Source organism: Mobula hypostoma, chromosome 7 (genome assembly GCF_963921235.1).
Source record: "Mobula hypostoma chromosome 7, sMobHyp1.1, whole genome shotgun sequence".
Classification (NCBI taxonomy): Eukaryota; Metazoa; Chordata; class Chondrichthyes; order Myliobatiformes; family Myliobatidae; genus Mobula; species Mobula hypostoma.
In genome coordinates, this window is record NC_086103.1 from 117,444,470 (window position 1) to 117,468,525 (window position 24,056).

At 41.3% G+C, this 24,056-nt stretch overlaps 1 protein-coding gene across 2 annotated transcripts in view; it reads left to right on the forward strand.

Moving 5' to 3' along the window:
• The window catches only part of slc36a4 (solute carrier family 36 member 4), a 299,790-nt gene that overhangs the window by 21,169 nt on the left and 254,565 nt on the right, over positions 1–24,056 (forward strand). The window contains exons 5-8 of one of the 2 annotated variants that reach the window (XM_063053866.1): positions 1,656–1,751; positions 5,483–5,567; positions 12,039–12,275; positions 21,390–21,488. In XM_063053866.1, the coding sequence (XP_062909936.1) occupies positions 1,656–1,751; positions 5,483–5,567; positions 12,039–12,275; positions 21,390–21,488 (517 nt within the window). The remainder of the gene's footprint in view (positions 1–1,655; positions 1,752–5,482; positions 5,568–12,038; positions 12,276–21,389; positions 21,489–24,056) is intronic. The other variant, XM_063053867.1, reaches the window with a different exon arrangement.

Sequence of the window (24,056 nt, forward strand, 5' to 3'; positions counted from 1 at the left end):
GCAGAGCTGTTGCGCATCCAGTTGGGATGCTTTCTATGTTGCATTGACTTAAAAAAAAGACTTCAGCCTCCGGAGAAAGTCGAAGCACCAATGATCTTTCTTGGCTGTGGTGTCAACATGGTTGTTTAGAGCAAAGTTATATAGGACACGTGATACAGGACAGGTTATTGGTGATGTTCACTCCTAGAAACTTGAAGATTTCAACCTCAGCACCATTGCTCTAAAATGGGCATATGCACTAACCCACTTCAAGTCAATGACCAGCTTTTTTTTATTTTTGCTAACTTTGAGGGAAAAGTTTTCTCATCACATCTCAATGACCAGCTTTTTTTATTTTTGCTAACTTTGAGGGAAAGGTTTTTCTCATCGAGTCATGTTACTAGACTTCTGGTAAGGTGGCGGTGCTCTCTTGATGCAGTGGCCTCTGGGTCCAAGCAAAGATGCAATTGTTCGTACTATCTTTTTGTTTACAACGACACTGACAAGACACTGCTGGATATTAAGAACATCACGTACGGTAGGTCTGCCCCACTAGTGAGTTGTTGGATAGGGATGGGGCTGGACTTGTTGCGCTCCGGATTGCAGTCCACTTCAGCCACCCATGCAGTGCGTGATCCAACAAAGGATGGAAATAGTTGCTTGGATGTCTTTCTTGTGATTGCAAGACCTGTTGGACTTCGGTAATATAGAATTGCACGAGTCCGATTTACTGATTCATTGCAGAGACCACTGGTGGTGGAGCTGCATTGCCTTGGTTGCTGTGTGGACAAGGTCTTAGTGCCTCAGTATTACCTGTTGCGGTCGCTGGCATAGGAGACACCGGAGCTGGCTGTGTGCTGTGGGACTCTGTACTGGGTTGGGGGCTGCCCTCTAGTGTTCACTCTTGGGAAGACAAGCTGGATTGAGTTGATCTGCGGCTGCACTTCCGCGAAGTGAGGAACTGCTGTAGCCTATTCTTGCATCGATGCGCCACCAATCTATAGGCCATGTCACTCAGGAACTTGACCAAATTATTACTAGTTTTAATCTTTTTTGTAACTTTTTCTGCTGTCATAATTATATATGCTCTATGTGCTGTGTGTGATTGTTGGTACTGCATCACAGCTTAGCCCCAGAGGACTACCGTTTATGGTTGTTTAATTAATTAAGCTTGAATTTGAACTGTGTTCCTTTCTGTTATCATAATTGTATATGCTCTGAGTGTGACTGTTGGTACTATACTGCACCTTAACCCCAGAGGACCAGTTTATGGTTGTCAATAAAACTTGAGCTCAACTCTTTTTTTCCTGTACTCCTGACTCATCATTATTTGAGATCTGGCACAATCCGGTGATATCTGTAAACTTGTATATGGAGTTGGAGAAGAATCTGGCCATGCAGTTGAGAGTGTACAGGGAGTAAAGTAGGTGGCTGAGAATACAGCCTTGTTGGTTGCTGGTGTTGACAGTAGTTGTGGCAGAGGTGTTCCTGCCTATTCTAGACTGATTGTGATCTGTTGTGCTTGAAGCTCAATTTCTATTGAAATTAGTTCAGTTGACTGTGAAGCAAAACTACTAAATGTTTGAGTGCAGTGATATTGCCATATTGAAATACAGTGGTTTATGTTTATTTTTTAATGTTAACCTTTCTTTTGTAATTTACTTTTACGTGAATAGATTTAAAAGGCAGAGCCTGAGTTATGGTGATACAGTTACATTTGCGATGGAACATGGACCGTTCCCTTGTCTTCGAAGGAAAGCTCCACTGGGAAGGTAAAACTGGAGATATCATTGGGAAATATGACTTTTATTTTCCACAATAAGGGATATTTTAGTTAGTAAAATGCTTTTGTTTTGAAGTTACTAACATTATGGCAGTGCTTAGTCAGGACAGTCTGGCGAACTTGTCCAGTGAGGCGTAATGGGTGGAACTGAGGTATAAGAAAGGTATGTTGATGGGACTGTATTACAGACTAACCAATAAACCAAGGGATTTGGATTTAGAGGAAACATTTGTGGAGAGATTTCAGATTGTTGCAAGAAACATTAGTTTGTTAAGTAAATGATTTTAACTTTCCACATTGACTGGGACTCCCATACTGTAAAAGGATTAGATGGGTTAGAGTTTGTCAAAAGTGTTAGGAAATTTCTTTAGTCAGTACGTAGACGTCCCAATGAGATGGTGTGTGATATTTGATTTGCTGTTAGGGAATGAGACAGGGTAGGTGTCAGAAGTTTGTATAGTTTGTATTGGCAAAGGTGCATTTGGAAAGTGGGAGGACTTCAGAAGTGAAATTTTGAGAGCATAAAGCTGGTATGTGCCTGTCAGAATAAAAGGTGAAGATAACAGATTTAGAGAACCTTGGTTTTCAAGAGATATTGAGGTCCTGGTTAAGAACATAAAGAAATGCATAGCTGGTATAGGCAGGTAGGGACAAATGAGGTGCTTATGGAATATAAGAAATGTAAGACAACATTTCAGAAAGTAGGAGGGCCAAAAGAAGGCATGAGGTTTCCCTACCAGAGAAGATTAATGAGAATCCTAAGGGATTCTACAGAAATGTTAAGAGCAAAGGGATTGCAAGGGACAAAATTGGATCTCTAGAAGATCAGAATGGTAATCCATGTGTGGAGCCAAAAGAGGTGGGGGAGATTGTAAGTGGATTTTTTTGCATTTGTATTTAGTCAGGAGACTGAAATAGTGTAGATAGAAGTGATGCGAAGCAGCATCATCTTTATGAAACCTTTACAGATGAGGTGTTCGCTGTCTTGAGGCAAATTAGGGTGGATAAATCCTCAGGGCCTGACAAGGTGTTTCCTTGGATTCTGTGGGAGGCAAGTGCAGAAATAGCCAAGGCCCTAGCAGAGATGCTTAAATCTTCCTTGGTGACAGGTGAGGTCCCAGAGAATTAGAGGATAGCTAATGTTGTTTAGCTGTTTAAGAAAGGCTCTAAAAATAAAACAGGCAATTATAGGCCGGTGAGCCTGACATCTGTCATGGGACGGTTATTGGAAGATATACAGAAGGACTGGATATGAGTATTTGGATAGACATGGACAGATTAGGGATAATCAGCATGGCTTTGTGTGTGGTAGATTGTTTCTAACTGATCTTAAAATTTTTTTGAGGAAATTACCAAGGAAATTGATGAAGGCAAGGCAGTGGATGTTGTCTACATGGACTTTGACCATGTCCTGCATGGGAGGTTGTTCAAGTAGGTTCAGTCACTTAGCATTCAAGATGAGTAATTAAATTGGATCAGGTATTGGTCTTGTGGGAGAAGCCAGAGAGTAGTAGCAGATGGTTGCGCCTCTGACTGGGGGCTAGTGACTAGTGGAGTGCCACAGGGATTGTTGCTCGGTCCATTGTTGTTTGTTATTTAAATCAATGATCTGGACGATGATGTGGCTAACTGGATCATCAGATTAGAGGATGACTCCAAGATTAGGGTGTACTGGACAGTGGGGAAGACTATCATAGCTTGCAGCGGGATCTGCACCAGTTGTTAAAATGGGCTGAAAGTGGCAGATAAGTGTGAGGTGTTGCATTTTGGTAGGACCACCAGGGTAGGTCATACATAGTAAATAGAAGGGTACTGATGATTGTGGTAGAACCGAGGGATCCGTGAATACAGGTCAATAATTTATTGATAGTTGCATCATAGGTAGATAGAGTCATAAAGAAGGCTTTTGGCAGATTTGGCAAGTAGAGGTCATGGGTTAAGGGTGAAAGGTAAAAAGTTCAAGGGGAACACGAGGAGAAACTTCACTCAGAGGGTCATGAGAACGTGGGACGAACTGCCAGTGCAAGTGGTACATTTCAATGTTTAAGAGAAGTTTGAATAGGTACGTGTATAGTAGGGGAATGGAGGGCTATGGTCCTGGTGCAGGTCGATGGGAGTAGGCAGCTTAAATGACTCAGCTTGGAGTAGATGCGCTGAAGGGCCTGTTTTTGTGCTATACTTTTTTATGACTCTGTGTTAGTCTGAACTTGTATTATTTGAGCTATGAGTTTTTAAATGAAAGAACAGCTGTTAAATCAGTTGCCTCATAGCTCCAGAGTCCTGGGTTTGATTCTGATATTGGATGTTGCCTGTATGGAGTCGGTGTATTTTCCCTGTTACTGCATGGTTGGTAGGTATTTTGGTAGAGTAAATTACCCTTAACATTGTTGGGTGTCATGTGAACCAGGAGACGGACATGTGTCATATTTTAGGGCGAATAAGTAGAGAAGTGGATAGTTATAGAGCAGGGGTTCCCAACTTTTTTTTAATGCCATGAAGCCTCGCCACTGACATAGGGGTCCATGGACCCCAGGCTGGGAACCCCTGTTACAGAGTAATACAGCACCAACACAGGCTGTTCAGCCTGCTGCCTCCCTGCCGACCAGAGTGCTTCAGCCTCCTGCGCATTTGGCCCATCTAAGCCCTGCCACTCCACGTACCTATTTTGAGCCCTTTATAAATGATACTGTCGGACCTGCCTGAACCACATCTGGCAGTGCATTTCACGTACTCAACATTCTCTGCATGGGAAAATTTGTCCCTGAAATCTCTAAGCCATTTCCCTCTCACCCTAAATCTATGCTCCCTAGTTTTGATCTCCCCTGCCCTAGGGAAAAAGTTTTTGTGTCTTTATCTATGCCTCATAATTTTAAGCATTTCTATAAGGTCACTCTTCAATCTCCTACATTCCAAAAAATAAAGATCTTGCCTAGCCAACCTCTCTCTATATCTCGGGCCCTTTAGTTGTGGCAACATCCTTATAAATCTTTTCTGCACTTCTCCCAGTTTAACTATGTCTTTCCTACAGCAGGATGCAGTGCTCCAAGTGTTACCTCGCCAATGACTTGTTATTCATTATTTATGTAAATTATTTGGATTTAAGTGCGTAAGTCTTGAGCAATTGCCCGGAATTAGTAGGGGTTGTTCATAGTGAAGAAAATTATTGTAGAAAAGATTTACAAGGATTTTGTTCGAACTAAAGGGCCCAAGTTGCAGGGAGAGTTATTGTAGATTGCAGGGGTATCTTGGGATAATAAGTGGCAAATAGATTTCAATACTGATAACTGTGAGGTGATGCATTTGAGAAAGTCAAACCAGCATAGGACTTGCACTATGAATGGTAGGGCATTAGGGAGTGTAATGGAACAAAGGATGTGGAAGTACAAGCACGTAGTCCTTTGAAAGTGGAATTACAGGTAGGTAGGATCATGGTGTTTAGTGTGCTGGCCTAACTCGTCTCTAATTGCCCTGGAGGGTGATCCTATAGCATTATTGAAAAGCAGGGAAAGTCCTTCAATGACTTTCTAATATTACAGCTTGTCCAACATTACATTAATCATTTAACTGATATTTCTGAAACCACTGTATACAATTTAGCATTTTCCCAATATTATACAGGTGACTCATGCTATAGAAATTGTAGTCATTTTTCTTTTAACTGGACTAACAAATCTATTTTCTGGATTTATTAGCTTAACCTATGTGTAACTTTCTTTCCAGGATGACCGTAGAGTTTTTCCTCATCATTACACAGCTGGGATTTTGCTCAGTTTATTTTGTATTCGTTGGTGTTAATATGAAGCAGGTGAGTGACTAATAGTTGGTAGGAATTGTTTTAGAAGGCAGATCAGTACAGTACAGTGGAGCATTTAGGCCAAATATTGTGCTGAGCAATGCAAACCTTGATCGGTCCAACCTTTCCCATCTACATAGTCCATAGCCTTCCATTTTTTGCGTACAGTACATGTGTCTACTGAAGAGCATCTTAAGTGTCTCTGTATCACCCTGTACCACCACCCCAGGCAGTGTGTTCCAGGCACCCACAGTTCTGTGTATATAAAAACCTAGCTCTGACATCTCCCCTAAAATTTCCTCTGCTCATCTTAAACTGATGCCCTCTGGTATTGTCCATTAATACTATGGGGAAAAATATGCTGGCTGTCCTGCTTATGCCACTAATCATCTTGTGCACCTCTACCAGTTGCTTCTTATTTTCCTTTGCTCCAAAAAGAAAAGCCCTAGTTTGTTCAATTTTCCTCATAAGACATGTTCTCTAATCCAGGCAGCATCATGTAAATCTCTGAGGTTTCCACACCCTTCCTATAATGACGTGACCAGAAATGAACACATACTCCAAACGTGGTTTAACCAGATAGTGCTGCAAGATTACCTGATGGCTCTTCTAAATCATTATCAAAATGTGTATATCATATACAATTTCTTGCAGTCACTCACAAAAACAAAGAACACAATAGAATTCACAAAAAAACACAAACAAGACTGCCACATAATCAGCTTGCAAAAGAGGACTAATCAAGTAAATGGTATATTTTTAAAAAGTAATTTAAAGCACATGGAACATAAACTGCAGAGTGGCTAAAAGTGAGTCCACAGCTGCGGAGCCTGGCGGCGTTGAGGCAGTTGAAGCCAGTCCATGAGCCTGATGGCTGTAGGACAACAACTGCTCCTTAACCTGGCAGCCTGGGACCCAAGACTCCTGCATCTCCGCCCGACAGTTGTAGTGAGAAGTGAGGAAGTCCAGTCAAACACAGGCAGATATCGCTGAATGCCTCTGTTTTCCGCTCTTGTCCTCAACAATTTTAATAGTGCTTGATGTTTTAATCAGTGTGAGTAATGGAGCTGACCACAGGTTCATCTTCCACCATTAGGCCTCGACGCAGCATCCACTCCCAGTGATGGTTGCCTTGCTGTACCTGTACTCTCGAGTCTTGATTTTGCCAAATCCCCAGAAGATTGCAAAAGCGCCAGATTGTTTAGTTGGTTCAAAACTGCATTCTTAAAAGAGAAATTACAGGATGTGGACTGCAGCAATATACCTACTGGAGTATCTTATATTTTTATGAACTGTCTGCAAAATGTACCATTTGTTGCTGGTAACACACATCAAAGTTGCAGCAGGCCAGGCAGCATCTCTAGGAAGAGGTACAGTCGATGTTTTGGGCCGAGACCCTTCGTCAGGACTAGCTGAAAGAAGAGATGGTAAGAGATTTGAAAAGGGTGGGGGGAGATCTGAAATGATAGGAGAAGACAGGAGGGGGAGGGATGGAACCAAGAGCTGGACAGTTGATTGGCAAAAGGGATATGAGAGGATCATGGGCCAGGAGGCCTAGGGAGAAAGAAAGGGGGAGGGGGAAGCCCAGAGGATGGGCAAGGGGTATAGTCAGAGGGACAGAGGGAGAAAAAGGAGAGGGATGAAAAGAATGTGTGTATATAAATAAATAACAGATGGGGTACGAGGGGGAGGTGGGGCATTAGCGGAAGTTTGAGAAGTCAACATTCACGCCATCAGGTTAGAGGCTACCCAGACAGAATATAAGGTGTTGTTCCTCCAACCTGAGTGTACCCCATCTGCTATTTATTTATATACACACATTATTCTTCTCTCTCTCTTTCCTTTTTCTCCCTCTGTCCCTCTCACTATAAACCCTTGCCCATCCTCTGGACTACCCCCCTCCCCCTTTTTCTTTCTCCCTAGGCCTCCTGTCCCATGATCCTCTCATATCCCTTTTGCCAATCACCTGTCCAGCTGTTGGCTCCATCTCTCCCCCTCCTGTCTTCTCCTATCCTTATGGATCTCCCCCTCCCACTTTCAAATCTCTTACTAGCTCTTCCTTCAGTTAGTCCTGACAAAGGGTCTCGGCCCGAAACGTCAACTGTACCTCTTCCTAGAGATGCTGCCTGGCCTGCTGCGGTCACCAGCAACTTTGATGTGTGTTGCTTGAATTTCCAGCATCTGCAGATTTCATCGTATTTGTTGCTGGTGCTGTTTTGCTTCATTCAACTTGGTCTCCTGACTAATAAAGGCCATGTGTCTCCTTTACCACCCTATCAGTTTGCACAGCATTTTTGAGGTAGCTATGGACATGAACCTTCAGATCCTCTGTCCTTTCACACTACTCAGAATCCTGCCATTAACCTTGACTCTGCCTTCAAGTAGGGTCTTCTAAAGTGTATCACCTCACACTTTTCCAGCCTGAACTCCATCTGACCATTCTCTACCCAGCTCTGCATCTTGTTTGTATCCTGTTGTAATCCTTGACATCCTTCTACGTAAACCACACCTTCAACCTTTGTGCCATCTGCACACTTCCTAATCCACCCTTCCACTCTCATCAAAGCCATTTCTAAAACTCAGAGAAGAGGTCGCAGAACAAATCCCTGCAGAAGATCATTAGACACTGACCACCTTTCAGAATAAGCTCCATCTGCTACCACCCTCTGCTTTCTGTGGGCAAGCTAATTCTAATTCCACGCAGCCAAGATTGCACGGATCCCATGCCTCGTTCCTTTCTAAATGAGCTGACCATGGGGAAACTTGTCAAGTGCTTTAGTAAAATATGTACGCACTGCATCCACTACTTACTTTCATCAATTTGTCTCGTTTCCTTAAACTTAGGCTTGTGAGGGTGACCTGCCCCTCACACATTTATGCCATCTATCCCTAATGAGACAATGTTAAGCTTGTGAGGGAGGACTTGCCCTCTCAAATCCATGTTGACTATCCCTAATGAGGCAATGTTTCTCCAAATACTCAATTCATGACCCTAAGAATCTTGTCCATTTCTTTGCCCACCATTGAAGTGAGACTCACTGGTCTATAATTCCTAGGCTTGTTCATATTATCTTTTTAAACAAAGGAACAACATTTGCCATCCTCCAATCCTCTGCCTTCGCGTAGTCTCTTGGCTTCCCATTGTCACCTGGGATATATCCTGTCTGACCTTGGGGACTTGTCTGTCTAATGTTTTTCAGAAGTTCCAACACTGCATTTTTCTCAAGCATGACAGGCTCCAGCACTTTGGTCTGTTCTGTGCTGACTTCACATTTGTCAAAATCCCATTTGTTGGTGAACACTGCAGTAAAGTATTCATTAAAGACCACCTCCACCCCCCCACCCCCAACCTCCAGGAACACATCCCCACTTCCTCTATGATTGATCCAGTCCTCACTCTCGTCATCCTCCTGTTCATATACATGTAAAATGTCTTGGGACTTTTCGTTCTACCTCTTGATTAAATGTTCCACCTCTCCTGTCTACAATGGTTCCTTCACCCTACTGTCTTTTCGCTGTCTCAGTGGGGCAAACCTCTGCAGAACTCCATGCAGTGCTTCCTAAACAACCTCCACATTCCTACTATGCATTTCTCTGAGAGCATCTGCTCCCAATTTATGCCCCCAAGTTCCTGCTCAATACTATTGTAATTAGCCCTCCCCTAATTAAATACTTGCCCATGTTTGCTCCTGTCCTGTTCATGGGTGTGCTTAAAGTCAGGGAGTTGTCACTATCTCTGAAATGCTTACCCACCAAGAGGTCTGCTTCCAGAACAGGTTCATTGACAGTACTAGATTTAGTATGGCCTTTCTAGTCAGACTGCACATGCTATGTCAGGAATCCCCCCCTAGACACCCCGACCAAACTCTGCCCCATCTAAACCTTTTTCACTGAGGAGGTGCCAGTCAATATAAGGGAAGTTGAAGTTATCCGTGACAACAGCCCTGCTTTTCTACACCTTTCCAAAATCTGCTTTCGTATTTACTCCTCTGTCCCGGTTGCTATTGGAAGGCCCAGTAGGCTGATTGCTTCCTTCCTATTTCTGACTCAATGGACAATTCCTACATGACATCCTCCCTTTCCGCTGCTCTGATGCAATTCCTGATTAGCAGTGCTACTCTTCCACCTCTTTTACCTCCCTCTCTATCCCTTTTGAAGCGTCTGTACCCTGGAACATCAAGCAGCTAATTCTGCCCTCATGACAACTAATGGACACAACATCATAATTCCATGTACTGATCCATGCTCTCAGTTCATCACCTTTATTCCTTGTACTTCTCGTGAAACTTTAACCCATCCAACTGACTGCAGTTATCCCCATATTCACTTGCTATCCTTCCTCAGTCTTTCTGCACATTGATTGCACCTTTTCACTAACTGATCTGCCATTTGGCCTAACACCATGATTCCAATCAACCTGCCAATGTTATTTAAACCATTTCTAGCATACTTATCCACAAGGGCATTAGCTCCTCTAGAGTTTGATGTCACCTGTCCTTTTTGTAGAGATCAAACCTTCCTTTAGTGGCCAGTGGTGTAGTGGCATCAGCACCAGACTGCGAGGCCAGCGGTCCCGGGTTTGAAACTGGCCAGCTCCTTACATGCTTTCGATCGGTACTGGGTTGAGTGTCAAGCTAACAACTCAGCCTCATAAAAAACAGAATGCCAAAGAAATAGCAAGGTTGCTGCCCGATGTGCCACAAGGTGCGGAGAGGAATAACATGCCTTCCCTGGAGGAGATCTCAATGAGTGACAAATCTGAAGCCCTGTCCCCTGCACTAACCGTTCAGTCACATATCTGTCTGCTATATCTTTCTATTCTTACCCTCACTAGTGCATGTCACAAGCAGCAATCCAGAGATTGCTACCTGTGAGATTCTGCTTTTAATTGTTTTGGACAATTGAGAGACATGACTGGTGAAAGAGAGTGGTAATGAGGTATTGTCTAATTGCGTTCGAAGCAGACATTAAGGGTCTGTTTGACATGGCTATTTGAGATCCATGGGAGAAGAGCAGCTATGGGCTGACTCCTACACTGAATTTTCTCAATATGTCAGTTTTAGACGGATTTGGATGTTACATTAAAGCGGAACTGGAAAGAAGAAATGGTAACAATTCGCGTAAGATAATCAAATGTTTTTAGTGTGTCAAGTATAATGGTTGATGAAAGCTTAAGTTTTAACTAGATATTTAGTAGCTTGTCAATGCTTAAGGAAAAGGCTATTACAGGTACATAAGTTCTGTATAAGTATTTGTGTGAATTATTGAGATTGTATCTTTTAAGTCTAATGCTAATTAGCTTTAGCAATTCTCTGAGCCAAACTAGATTTCAGTGTTCTTACACTTTATCCCCAAATCCCTTGCTCAAAATCTAGTTTGAGCTTTGACTGCCATGGCCCACACACTTCCTGTTTCGGGTCAAGTGGATCAATTCATTGGTATTCATTTCCAGTTCTCTAGCTGCTGTCTCCACCATCATTTGTCTTTGTCTTCCTCTTGCTTTCTTCCCTTCAATCTTTTCCATAATTACCGTGCATTCTAACTCCTCTTTCCTAATCACACGTCCAATGAAATTATATTGCCTTTTCATGATCTCATACATTATTTCTCTTTTTGTGTTTGCTCTGTTCATGACATCCTCGTTAGATAGTCGTTTTGTCTATGATAGTCTTTGCATCCTCAAAAACCACATCTCTGCTGCTACGACTTGTTTCCTTATGTTACTAGATATTGTCCAACGTTCTGCGCCATATAATATAACTAGATAAATGTAACATTTCAGTACTCTGAGGCGGTTGTCATGCCTAGTTTGGTATTGGTTAGTATACTCTTCATTCTCGTAAAGGTGTCTTTTGCCATCCCTATTCTTCTTTTGATGTCCATCTTTCTATATTTACACACTATATTCTACATGCAATGCTATTTAAAATAAACTATTTGCCATATTTATCTCAACTGTTTCCATTCTAAATCCCATTGTAGCCTTTGCAAATTACAGTAGCCTCTGCAAATTCAGGAACATGTTCATCCTCAGCAATAATAATCATGTAACGTCTAATTACCTGTTATGCAACTTCTATTGCAGAAGATCTTCGTTACCATTAACTTCCCCAACTTTTCTCCCTGAGTTCTTTTAATCTAACCATTGAACAATAACTAACAAAGTATGTATCAAAAAGGATAGACCCTCTATATTCAGTATATCATTTAATGTTCTATTTATACAATATTGTTTCATTAGTTCCTCCTGCTTGAATGAGCTCAACATTTTATTACAGCTTCCACTTTCTTCTTCTGGCACCTTCCCCCTTCCTTTCCAGTTCTGATGAAGGGATTGGCTGAAACATCAACTGCTTAAACATTTCCATAGGCTTTGGTTTAGATATTTCCATAGACTTGGATTATCTGTTGTTTCTGATTATGTTAGTGCCCACTCCAGACCTGATGTTTGAAATTAATGAGGTTATTGCTTTATTTCTGCAGCTAGTGGAAGGTTTCCTGAGGAATCACACAAGTTACAGTGACCTAAACATCACAAGAACTTTGCAGTTCCATAGTGAAGATTGGAACATTGATGCAAGGATTTACATGCTGAGCTTAATTCCTATTTTGGTCTGCATTGTGTTTATTCGTGATCTAAAATACCTTGCAGTATTTTCATTCATGGCGAATCTTTCAATGGCTGTCAGTCTATTTATCATCTATCAGTATATAATTAGGGTAAGTTTCATGTGCTGGTTGTTTAATAATTCATTCATTTCCATTGTGTTGCCTTTTGCTTTTACAATTCTGAATGTTACTTTGTGGTTTGTAGTTCTCAAACAGATAAAGCAAATCTGCTCCCTCCAGTTTTTTGGGCATGTATGAAGAGGCTTTTGTTTTCTGAGGAACTGGAAGTAGGACAGGATCTATCAGTTGCCATGTACTTCACATACTTTAGATCCTGACAAATCTGCATGTCATTAACGTTCCTTGTTCTTTATTCCTTGGGTAACAAAATCTTCAAATTGAGTTTTTCATTTTCTGTAGTTGTGTTCCAGATTTCCACAGCCCTCTCTCTGAAGCAATGCATTTTAAGATTATTCCTGAACAACTTGTCTAATTTTAAAGATTCCCACCAGTACTGGCATCTTTCACATTTAAAAAGTGTTTTTACTTCCTATCAGTTTAGTAAGTCAGGTTTTTAAACATATCCAATAACCTTAATTCATTCTAATGAATTGACTACATAATGTTAATAGTCCTTATAACCTGGCACACTAACCCTTACGTTATTCAGGTGAATGTGTTGTACTTGTAAGTTTAGTGTGATTGAGATATGTAGAACTCAACTCCCTGAAAATGGGTTGTTTGGCCTTTTTAAATGTAGCTTGCTTTATTCGAAGCTGTTGATATGTGTGTTTGTCATAATGCATGAATTGAATGTTGTTCATTCCCTCTACAGTCAAGATGGAACATAGAACAGCACCGTACAAACCCTCCAGCCCATGATGTACTGACCTTTTAACCTACTTCAAGATCAATCTAGTCTTCCCTCCCACATAGCCCGCTTTTTTTAAAATTTCAATAACATACTGTACCTATCTAAGATTCTTTTCAGTGTCACTAATGTATCTCCATTGCCATCCCTAGTTGTGGGGAAAAAAACTGTCTGTGACATCACCGATACTTTTCTCCGATCATCTTAAAAATGATGTTACCTGTCCACAGTTTCTCTGCCTCTTATCATCTTATACACCTCTATCAAGTCTTCTCTCATCATCCTTTGCTCCAAAGAGAAGAGCCCTAGCTTGTTCAACCTTTCCTTTTAAGTCATGTTCTGTTGGATTTCCTCTGCACTCTCTCTAAAGCTTCCACATCTTTCCTGTAATGAAGCAACTGGAACTGGAAAACATCAAAGTGCATACAGAGTATTTTTAAAGCCATTTGTGATTGTTCATATGGCAAACTGAAGTACAGATAAAGTATTGAGATTGAGTTGACTATATAAATGATTTAACCCCTAGTCTTATTCCAAGGTCGTTTTCAGAATAATTGTTGATTCTCTAAAGATGGATAGATTTTTAAAACTGCATCGCATTTGACTGAAATCAGTAGTGGACGTTTTATGCAACTTTTAATAGTTGGCAAATAATTTTTTTAAGAGAGTGTAGCTCCTTCATTGAAATCCAGCAATGTGGTAGCTTGTTGTTAGACAGAAGCAACTTTGTCTTCATTAAGATTGCTTTATTCATCCATAACAAACGAGATTAATGTAATTAGATCAGTTAATTAGAGCCCTGATCCTGAAATGGGTAGGTTAAAAGTAGAAATGAAGCCAAAGGAATTGCATGGCCATTCATATTCCTCTATACTTCTGTACTGAATGGTAATACTATATTGCAAGATAAGGGAATCAATTTTACACCAATTATCTGGTCCAAGAAGATTTCATAATAATTGAAGTTGGTCATTAGGTTTTTTGAGATTAAGAATGTACATTGTACTGATTGGGTCCTCATCAATATTTAACAATCTTCTGTCGGAAATGAATGTAACGCCAGCCAAGAGCATAATCAGTTAACTAATGATCCACAATTTGAGTCAACGACTCAATTTATATTTGATGCAAGAATTCATGCAGGTGTATAGGAATCAAAACAGATACAGAAAGCAGTAGAACTGGATCAGTTTGTCACTCATTATCATGCAAAAGACAATTTTAAACATTCCAGTGAAATTCTTTCATTGGTCCTCTCCTCAGTGGAACTAGTCCACTGTTTTCGCCCTATTAGATTCTTCCTCCTTGAGCCCATTTACCTCTTCCTCCTATCCTCTTCCAGATTTTCACCATCACAGCCACCCACCTTCCCTCTCACCTGGTGCCACCTATCACCTGCCAGCTTATATTTCCTTCCTCCTCTTACCCCCCCCCACCTTATTTTGGTTTCTTTCCCCTTTCTTTCTAGTCCTGACGAAGAGCCTTGGCCAGAAGTGTCAACTGTTTATTCTTCTCCATTGATGCTGCCTGACTTGCTGAATTTCCTCCAGTATTTTGTGTGTGTGTTGCTGCAAATAGTTCCAGCGCTCTTCTTCCTTCAGTCAGTAAATTTTAAATATTGCAATACCAGAATGTTAATAAATATAATTTTGGGTTGTAATTTTTCTGTTTTATTTTGTTTGCTATTTCTTTCCCTCTTAATTTATAAGAACCATTATACCTCCAGGCTGCTGTTTTCATTGAAATGCTGGAATTGTTTACAATAGTTAGCTGGAATAATCTTAGCATCTTGATTTCTACTGCACTAAATGAGTGTCCTCTTGATTACCTTTATAAACTTTTGTTGAACAGATTGAATACTGTGTTCAAGGCTCTTGCACTGCTCATTCAGCATTTCTGATCTGGCTATTGTTCACGATTGCACTTAATAATTGTATGATAGTACTGTTCAACTGGCCCAGTGATTATGATAGCAAATTAAATGATCCTTGGCGCCCCCCCCATTTAATAAAAAAAATATAAGCATGTTATTAAAACATGCTAATTTTTAAGCTAATTTCTAACTAATAGCATAAATCAATTTCTCTTCTGTTTGACATGTTCAGGCAAATTTCTCCATGTGGTGTTCAGGTATGAATTTACATATTCTGCTATCATATTTTTAAAAAATGTGTAACTGTACTAGTTTCTTTGCCTTGTCATCCCAATAATTTGTTTCTTACCCATGTTGGGACTCATTTAGTCAATATAGTTGTTCAATTCTTCTTTCATCTTGATATCCTCAGTCTTTCACTGTTGTAACTCTGTTTAATGGAAAATATTGTGCATATGATGAATGGATATTAAACATAGAACAATATAACACTGTACAGGCCCTTCAGCGTACAATGTTGTGTCAAACTTTTAACCTACTGAGATTAATCTAACCCTTCCCTCCTACATAGCCCTCCATTTTGTATCATCTATGTGCCTATCTAAGTGTTTCTTACATGTCCTTAATGTACCTGCAGTACCTCTGTCAACACCCCTGGTACAGCTTCCAACACTCATCGCCCTCTGACATCTTAAGACCATAAGACATAGGAGCAGAATTAGGCCATTCAGCCCGTTGAGTCCATTTCATCATGGCTGATCCTGGATCCTATTCAACCCAGCTGCCCTTTCACCACAGAGGGGTGTAAAGTGAGGGTAGAAGCAAAAAGTACTCAGGAGAAAAGTAAAAGTGGCAGGCCGACAAATCCAGGGCAAGCATTAAAAAGGGCCACTTTTCAACATAATTGTATAAGGGCTAAGAGAGTTGTAAAAGAGCGCCTGAAGGCTTTGTATGTCAATGCAAGGAGCATTCGTAATAAGGTGGATGAATTGAAAGTGCAGATTGTTATTAATGATTATGATATAGTTGGGATCACAGAGACATGGCTCCAGGGTGACCAGGGATGGGAGCTCAACGTTCAGGGATATTCAATATTCAGGAGGGATAGACATGATGGAAGGGGAGGTGGGGTGGCGTTGCTGGTTAAAGAAGAGATTAACGCAATAGAAAGGAAGGACATAAGCCGGGAAGATGTGGAATCGATATGAGTAGAGCTGCATAACACTAAGGGGCAGAAAACGCTGGTGGGAGTTGTGTACAGGCCATCTAACAGTAGCAGTGAGGTCGGGGATGGTACTAAACAGGAAATTAGAAATGTGTGCAATAAAGGAACAGCAGTTATAATGGGTGACTTCAATCTACATGTAGATTGGGTGAACCAAATTGGTAAAGGTGCTGAGGAAGAGGATTTCTTGGAATGTATGCGGGATGGTTTTTTGAACCAACATGTTGAGGAACCAACTGGAGAGCAGGCTATTCTGGACTGGGTTTTGAGCAATGAGGAAGGGTTAATTAGCGATCTTGTCGTGAGAGGCCCCTTGGGTAAGAGTGACCATAATATGGTGGAATTCTTCATTAAGATGGAGAGTGACATAGTTAATTCAGAAACAAAGGTTCTGAACTTAAAGAGGGGTAACTTTGAAGGTATGAGATGTGAATTAGCTAAGACAGACTGGCAAATGACACTTAAAGGATTGACGGTGGATATGCAATGGAAAACATTTAAAGGTTGCATGGATGAACTCCAACAATTGTTCATCCCAGTTTGGCAAAAGAATAAATCAAGGAAGGTAGTGCACCTGTGGCTGACAAGAGAAATTAGGGATAGTATCAATTCCAAAGAAGAAGCATACAAATTAGCCAGAGAAAGTGGCTCACCTGAGGACTGGGAGAAATTCAGAGTTCAGCAGAGGAGGACAAAGGGCTTAATTAGGAAGGGGAAAAAAGATTATGAGAGAAAACTGGCAGGGAACATAAAAACGGACTGTAAAAGCTTTTATAGATATGTAAAAAGGAAAAGACTGGTAAAGACAAATGTAGGTCCCCTGCAGACAGAAACAGGCGAATTGATTATGGGGAGCAAGGACATGGCAGACCAATTGAATAATTACTTTGGTTCTGTCTTCACTAAGGAGGACATGAATAATCTTCCAGAAATAGTAGGGGACAGAGGGTCCAGTGTGATGGAGGAACTGGGCGAAATGCATGTTAGTAGGGAAGTGGTGTTAGGTAAATTGAAGGGATTGAAGGCAGATAAATCCCCAGGGCCAGATGGTCTGCATCCTAGAGTGCTTAAGGAAGTAGCCCAAGAAATAGTGGATGCATTAGTGATAATTTTTCAAAACTCGTTAGATTCTGGACTAGTTCCTGAGGATTGGAGGGTGGCTAATGTAACTCCACTTTTTAAAAAAGGAGGGAGAGAGAAACTGGGGAATTATAGACCGGTTAGCCTAACGTCGGTGGTGGGGAAACTGCTGGAGTCAGTTATCAAGGATGTGATAACAGCACATTTGGAAAGCGGTGAAATGATCGGACAAAGGCAGCATGGATTTGTGAAAGGAAAATCATGTCTGACGAATCTCATAGAATTTTTTGAGGATGTAACTAGTAGAGTGGATAGGGGAGAACCAGTGGATGTGGTATATTTGGATTTTCAAAAGGCTTTTGACAATGTCCCACACAGGAGATTAGTGTGCAAACTTAAAGCACACGGTATTGGGGGTAAGGTATTGGTGTGGGTGGAGAATTGGTTAGCAGACAGGAAGCAAAGAGTGGGAATAAACGGGACCTTTTCAGAATGGCAGGCGGTGACTAGTGGGGTACCGCAAGGCTCAGTGCTGGGACCCCAGTTGTTTACAATATATATTAATGACTTGGATGAGGGAATTAAATGCAGCATCTCCAAGTTTGCGGATGACACGAAGCTGGGTGGCAGTGTTAGCAGTGAGGAGGATGCTAGGAGGATGCAGGGTGACTTGGATAGGTTGGGTGAGTGGGAAAATTCATGGCAGATGCAATTTAATGTGGATAAATGTGAAGTTATCCACTTTGGTGGCAAAAATAGGAAAACAGATTATTATCTGAATGGTGGCCGATTAGGAAAAGAGGAGGTGGAACGAGACCTGGGTGTCATTATACACCAGTCATTGAAAGTGGGCATGTAGGTACAGCAGGCGGTGAAAAAGGCGAATGGTATGCTGGCATTTATAGCGAGAGGATTCGAGTCCAGGAGCAGGGAGGTACTACTGCAGTTGTACAAGGCCTTGGTGAGACCACACCTGGAGTATTGTGTGCAGTTTTGGTCCCCTAATCTGAGGAAAGACATCCTTGCCATAGAGGGAGTACAAAGAAGGTTCACCAGATTGATTCCTGGGATGGCAGGACTTTCATATGAAGAAAGACTGGATGAACTGGGCTTGTACTCGTTGGAATTTAGAAGATTGAGGGGGGACCTGATTGAAACGTATAAAATCCTAAAGGGATTGGATAGGCTAGATGCAGGAAGATTGTTCCCGATGTTGGGGAAGTCCAGAACGAGGGGCCACAGTTTGAGGATAGAGGGGAAGCCTTTTAGGACTGAGATTAGGAAAAACTTCTTCACACAGAGAGTGGTGAATCTGTGGAATCCTCTGCCACAGGAAACAGTTGAGGCCAGTTCATTGGCTATATTTAAGAGGGAGTTAGATATGGCCCTTGTGGCTACGGGGGTCAGGGGGTATGGAGGGAAGGCTGGGGCGGGGTTCTGAGTTGGATGATCAGCCATGATCATAATAAATGGCGGTGCAGGCTCGAAGGGCCGAATGGCCTACTCCTGCACCTATTTTCTATGTTTCTATGTTTCTATATCCCTGATGCCCTAACCAATCAGGAATCTTACCAACTTCCGCTTTGTATGTACCCATGGATTTGGCCTCCCGTAGTCTGTGGCAGAGCATTCCACAGATTCACCACTCTTTGGCTAAAAAAAATTCCTCCTTGCTTTTGTTCTAAAAGCTCACCCACTCAATTTTGAGGCTGTGTCCTCTAGTTCTGGATACCCCCACCATAAGAAACATCCTCTCTACATCCACCTTGTCTAGACCTTTCAACAATTGGTAGGTTTCAGTGAGATCTCCAAGCATTCTTCTAAATTGCAGTGAGTACAGGCTCAAAGCTGCCAAATGCTCCTCATATTAACCCCTTCATTTCTTGAATCATCCTTGTAACCTCCTCTAGACACTCTCCAGTGACAACATATCCTTTCTGAGATATGGGGCCTAAAGCTGTTGACAATACTCCAAGTGTGGCCTGACTAGTGTCTTATAAAGCTTTGGTGTTATCTCCTTGTTTTTTATATTCTATTCCCCTTGAAATAAATGCCAGCATTGCATTTGCCGCCTTTACCTGTGAATTAACCTTCTGGGAATCTTGCACGAGGGCTCCTAGGTCCCTTTGCATCTCTGTTGTTTGAACCTTCTACCCATTTAGATAATAGTCTGTGCTATCTTTTGTTTTACCAAAATGCATTGTCATACGTTTCCCAACAATGTATTCAGTCTGCCACGTTTTTGCCCGTTCTTCTAGTTTGTCTAAGTCCCGCTGCAATTGCGTTGCTTCTTCAGTACTACCTACCCCCTCCACCCAGCTTTGTCTCAACCCCAAACTCTGCCACTAAGCCATCAATATGAGGCACCTTATCAAATGCCTTCTGAAAATCTAAGAAAATGACATCCACTGCCTCTCCTTTGTCCACCCTGCTTGTTACTTCCTCGAATAATTCTAACAGATCTGTCGGGCAAGATTTCTTTTTACAGGAATCATGCTGACCTTGACTTATTTTCTCATTAGGCTCAAAATACCCCGAAACCTCTTCCTTAATAATGCACTCCAACACATTCCCAACCACTCAGTTTAGCCAGCTAGCCCATAATTTCCTCTCTTTTGTCTTTCTCTCTTCTTAGAGTGGAGTGACACTTAATCTTCCAGTCCTCTGGGACTATGCCAAAATTAATTGGTTATTGAAAGATCATGACCTTTATCTGTTATCTCTTCAGCAACATCCCCTATAGTTTCCTCTAATCTTAAAATTATGCCCCCTGTGTAGACATTCCTGCCCCAGGGGTTGCGGGGGGGAGAGGTCTGGCTATCCACTCAATCAATGCTTCTTATCACCTTGTGCACCTTTATCAAGTCATTTCTCATTCTCCTTCGTGCCAAAGGGAGAAGTCCTAGTTTACCCAACCTATCTTCATAAGACTTAGGAGAAGTTCTAGCTCACTCAATTCATCTTCATGCTCTCTAATCCAGGCATAATCCTGGTAAGTCCAAAGTTTCTACATCCTTGGTACAGTATAATGAAGAACACAAAAAATGAACACTACTCCAAGTGTGGTCTAACCGGGGTTTTGTAGAACTGCAACGTTACCTCCTTGCTCTTGAACTCGATCGCCTGACAAATGGAAGTCGACACACCATATGCCTTAACCTCATCAACTAGCACGGCAACTCTGAGGAATCTATGGACATGGAGCCCAAGATCCCTTGGTTCCTCCACAGTTAAGAATCCTGCCATTAACCCTGAATTTTGCCTTCAGTTTCGTTCTTTCAAAGTAGATCACTTAACACTTTTTCAGATTGAACCTGCCACCTTTCTGCCTGGCTCCGCATTTTGTCGATGTTTCATTGACAACTATGATACTCTTTTATGCTATCCACAACAGCACCAACCCTTGTATCATCTGCAGACTTACCACCACTTCCTCGCCCAAGTTATTTATAAAAGTCACAGAGAGCAGGGTCTCCCATCTGCAACCTCCTTCTGTGGGCAAGCTAATTCTGGATCCATGCTTTCTAATTTTCTGAATGAGCTTTCTGTGGGGAACTTTATCAAATGCCATACTAAAATGTCATTAAATTATTTGTTTATATATTGATAAGTGTGGGCACGTGGCCAGGTGGTTAAGGCATTGCACTAGCTACCTGAAGGTCGTGAGTTCGAGCCCCAGCTGAGGGAACGTGTTGTGTCCTTGAGCAAGGCACTTAATCACTCATTGCTCTGTGACGACGCTGGTGCCAAGCTGTATGGGTCATAATGCCCTTCCCTTGGACAACATTGGTGTCGTGGAGAGGGAAGACTTGAAGCATGGGCAACTGCTGGTCTTCCATACAACCTTGCCCAGGCCTGCACCCTGGAGAGTGAAGACTTTCCAGGCGCAGATCCATGGTCTCTCAAGACTAATGGATGTCTTTAATTAATATTGATAAGAATTTATCAGTAAATATTATATGTTAGCCTGGAACTTGAAGAGCATAGCCTGTCATCTGCACTTTGCTTCTTTTTTAAAAAAATTCATTTGCTCTGCATTTGTCTTGAACTTGCTGGGTTAAGAGTTTCCACATTCCTTTGGCAAACTACTGCTTGCTCCTTCGCTTGTGTCACATACTCCATAGTTTTTGTCTCATATTTCATTAAACCAATAATCTGTTTTTATCTTTCACATAGGACATAACTCATCCAAAGAAGCTTCCTCTGATTGCCAGCTGGAAAAAATATCCACTTTTCTTTGGGTCTGCAATATTTGCTTTTGAAGGAATTGGGTTGGTAGGTGCTACTATATTCTTATTTCTCCATGTTGCATTGATATTGCTGTGCAGAAACAGTGCATTCTAGTTATCACTGGAATTGAAATCTGAAACCCTGGATTAATCAGCTAGACTATTTCAAACCCTGCCATGATGTATGGAAAATTTAAATTTAATTGTGTTAAAACAGGAATGAGTTTAGTCGGGGGGACATGATCAACATGGATATATTTAAAGAAGAAGTTGTTCAGTTCTTGATTAGTAAGGTTGTCAACGTTTGTGGGGTGTAGGCAAGTGGAAGGGGTTGAAAGGAATATAAATTAGCCATCTGTGGAATTTGTTGCCACGAGTGGCTGTGGAGGCCAAGTCATTGGGTGTATTTAATAGATAATAGGTGCAGGAGTAGGCCATTCGGCCCTTCGAGCCAGCACTGCCATTCACTGTGATCATGGCTGATCATCCACAATCAGTATCCAGTTCCTGCCTTATCCCCATAACCTTTGATTCTACTATCTTTAAGAGCTCTATCCATCTCTTTTTTGAAAGCATCCAGAGACTTGGCCTCCACAGCCTTCTGGGGCAGAGCATTCTATATATCCACCACTCTCTGGGTGAAAAAGTTTTTAATTTAAGGCAAAGCTAGGTTCTTGATTGACCAGGGCATCAAATGGTATGGGGTGAAGGCAGCAGAGTGGGGATGACTGGAAGAATTGGATCAGCCCATGATTGAATGGTGGAGCAGACTGGATGGGCCGAATAGCCTACTTCTCCTATATCTTATGGTCTTATAATCAAATGGCAGAGCATGCTTGATGGACCAAATGGCCTACTTTGCTCCTGTGTCTTACAGCCTTATAATAATCTCCTACTTGGTTTGTCATAATTTCCTGACAAAGTATAAATCTCCCTGAGACTTCAGATTTTCAAGCAACTTACTTCAGGCATAATTAAAAATGAGTAACAAGTAATACAAGTAAAGCTTCACCAGTAATACTCTCACCTTTTGATTCATGTTTAAATCAATTCTTTGTGGATATATATTATGAAAGTTGACTTCACCCTTATCCAGCGATCTTTGGTATGGGTAGTGTCATCCTCAATTTGGAATGATGTGCTGTGAGCCTAACTGTAATTTTAGTACACCCTGTGAAAATAGTATGGGTTGCATTGTTAGTCATATAATTTTGTATCGCTCTCAATGCTTTCACTTCAAAACAAACTGCATTAAAGTACGCATCCAAAATCAATAGAAGTGGAATCATTGATATAACAGTGAGCAGTTCTATTTAATTGGTGTATGTGAACATTGTGCAAAAACATGTTTCAGGTGATTATTTTGACCTATATAAGGATCATTTTCAGTTATGGTATGGTAAAGAAATTATATGGTTTATTTTGAATTGTAGTATTTGCAGTGTGAGACTTTTCAAGACCTTTGACCTATAATAAGCACTTAGTGTTGCAGGATTTTCTTGTTGGCTTTGAAAATTGATATCCCTGACAAAATGTATCTGACAACATTCCTAGTGATGACAGCAATTGTATGAACTAAGGCAGAGTCTTCCATACTGATTCTCTTGGTAACTTTACCAAGTAATAGGGGAACACAGATTTTAAAATGTCCAAGTTTAGTTCTCTGTTCAAGCTGAATTTGTTGATTTCAAATGGGACAGGAGTTAGAATTGACCTCGCTGATACATGGGTATGAAGAAACCAAGTTTGGTTCATGTTTCCTGTTGATTGTTTGAGGATTGTTGTTGAAAAGTGTACATGCATAGATTTTGAATAAGGACAACATCTTATACAGTACTGTGTAAAAGTCTTTATTTTTATATATTATATATAATGACCTTTGCACAGTACTGAGTGGATATTTGTTAAAATAGGAAGGTGGTTGGGCAAACAAATAAGAGTACTTAGCTTTGTATTAGCTTAGTATTAAGTGTATTTTTGCTAACTGGAAAGGTAGCAAAATAGACAGTACTTTGCAAAGTCTTGGGCACCCTGACAATATACATGTGCAATACTGTATTTGTATATTATTTTTAAATATGCTCAATTTCATAATTTGAATGCACAAATTCACTGTTCACAATAACTGCTACAAGATAGTCCATCAAAGGGGGAGAATTGCAGTCTGGACATAATTATCAGCTGTAGCCAAGTGTGGAGTTCCTGGCTCTGAGGCAGAAGTACATTGATTGACGTGAAGTGCCACATCCGTAGACCTTGACCAAAATCTGCATCGGCGTGAATGCATTAATGGAAACGTTGACTTATTTGAATCAACGTTAAGCCAAGGTTCAACCTTGAGTGGATGTAAAGTGGGCAACAGTTTTACAATGGATTGCAGTCATCATGAACAGTCATGTGATGGTGAGGAGGGGGGAGATTAAAAAAGAGCTCGGAGCCTTTTGGGACTTTTTGGCATACTCGGTCATAACGATCTATTAGGCATGTGGCAAAGTCCAGTTTAAAAAGTTAGATTTAATTGGAGCGGTTATTGTGTGGATGGGCCAGTGTTAATGGTTAGTTTCAGGCATTGGCTTAAAAGGCTTGGGCAGGAAGAGGTAAATGCTGTAGGTGT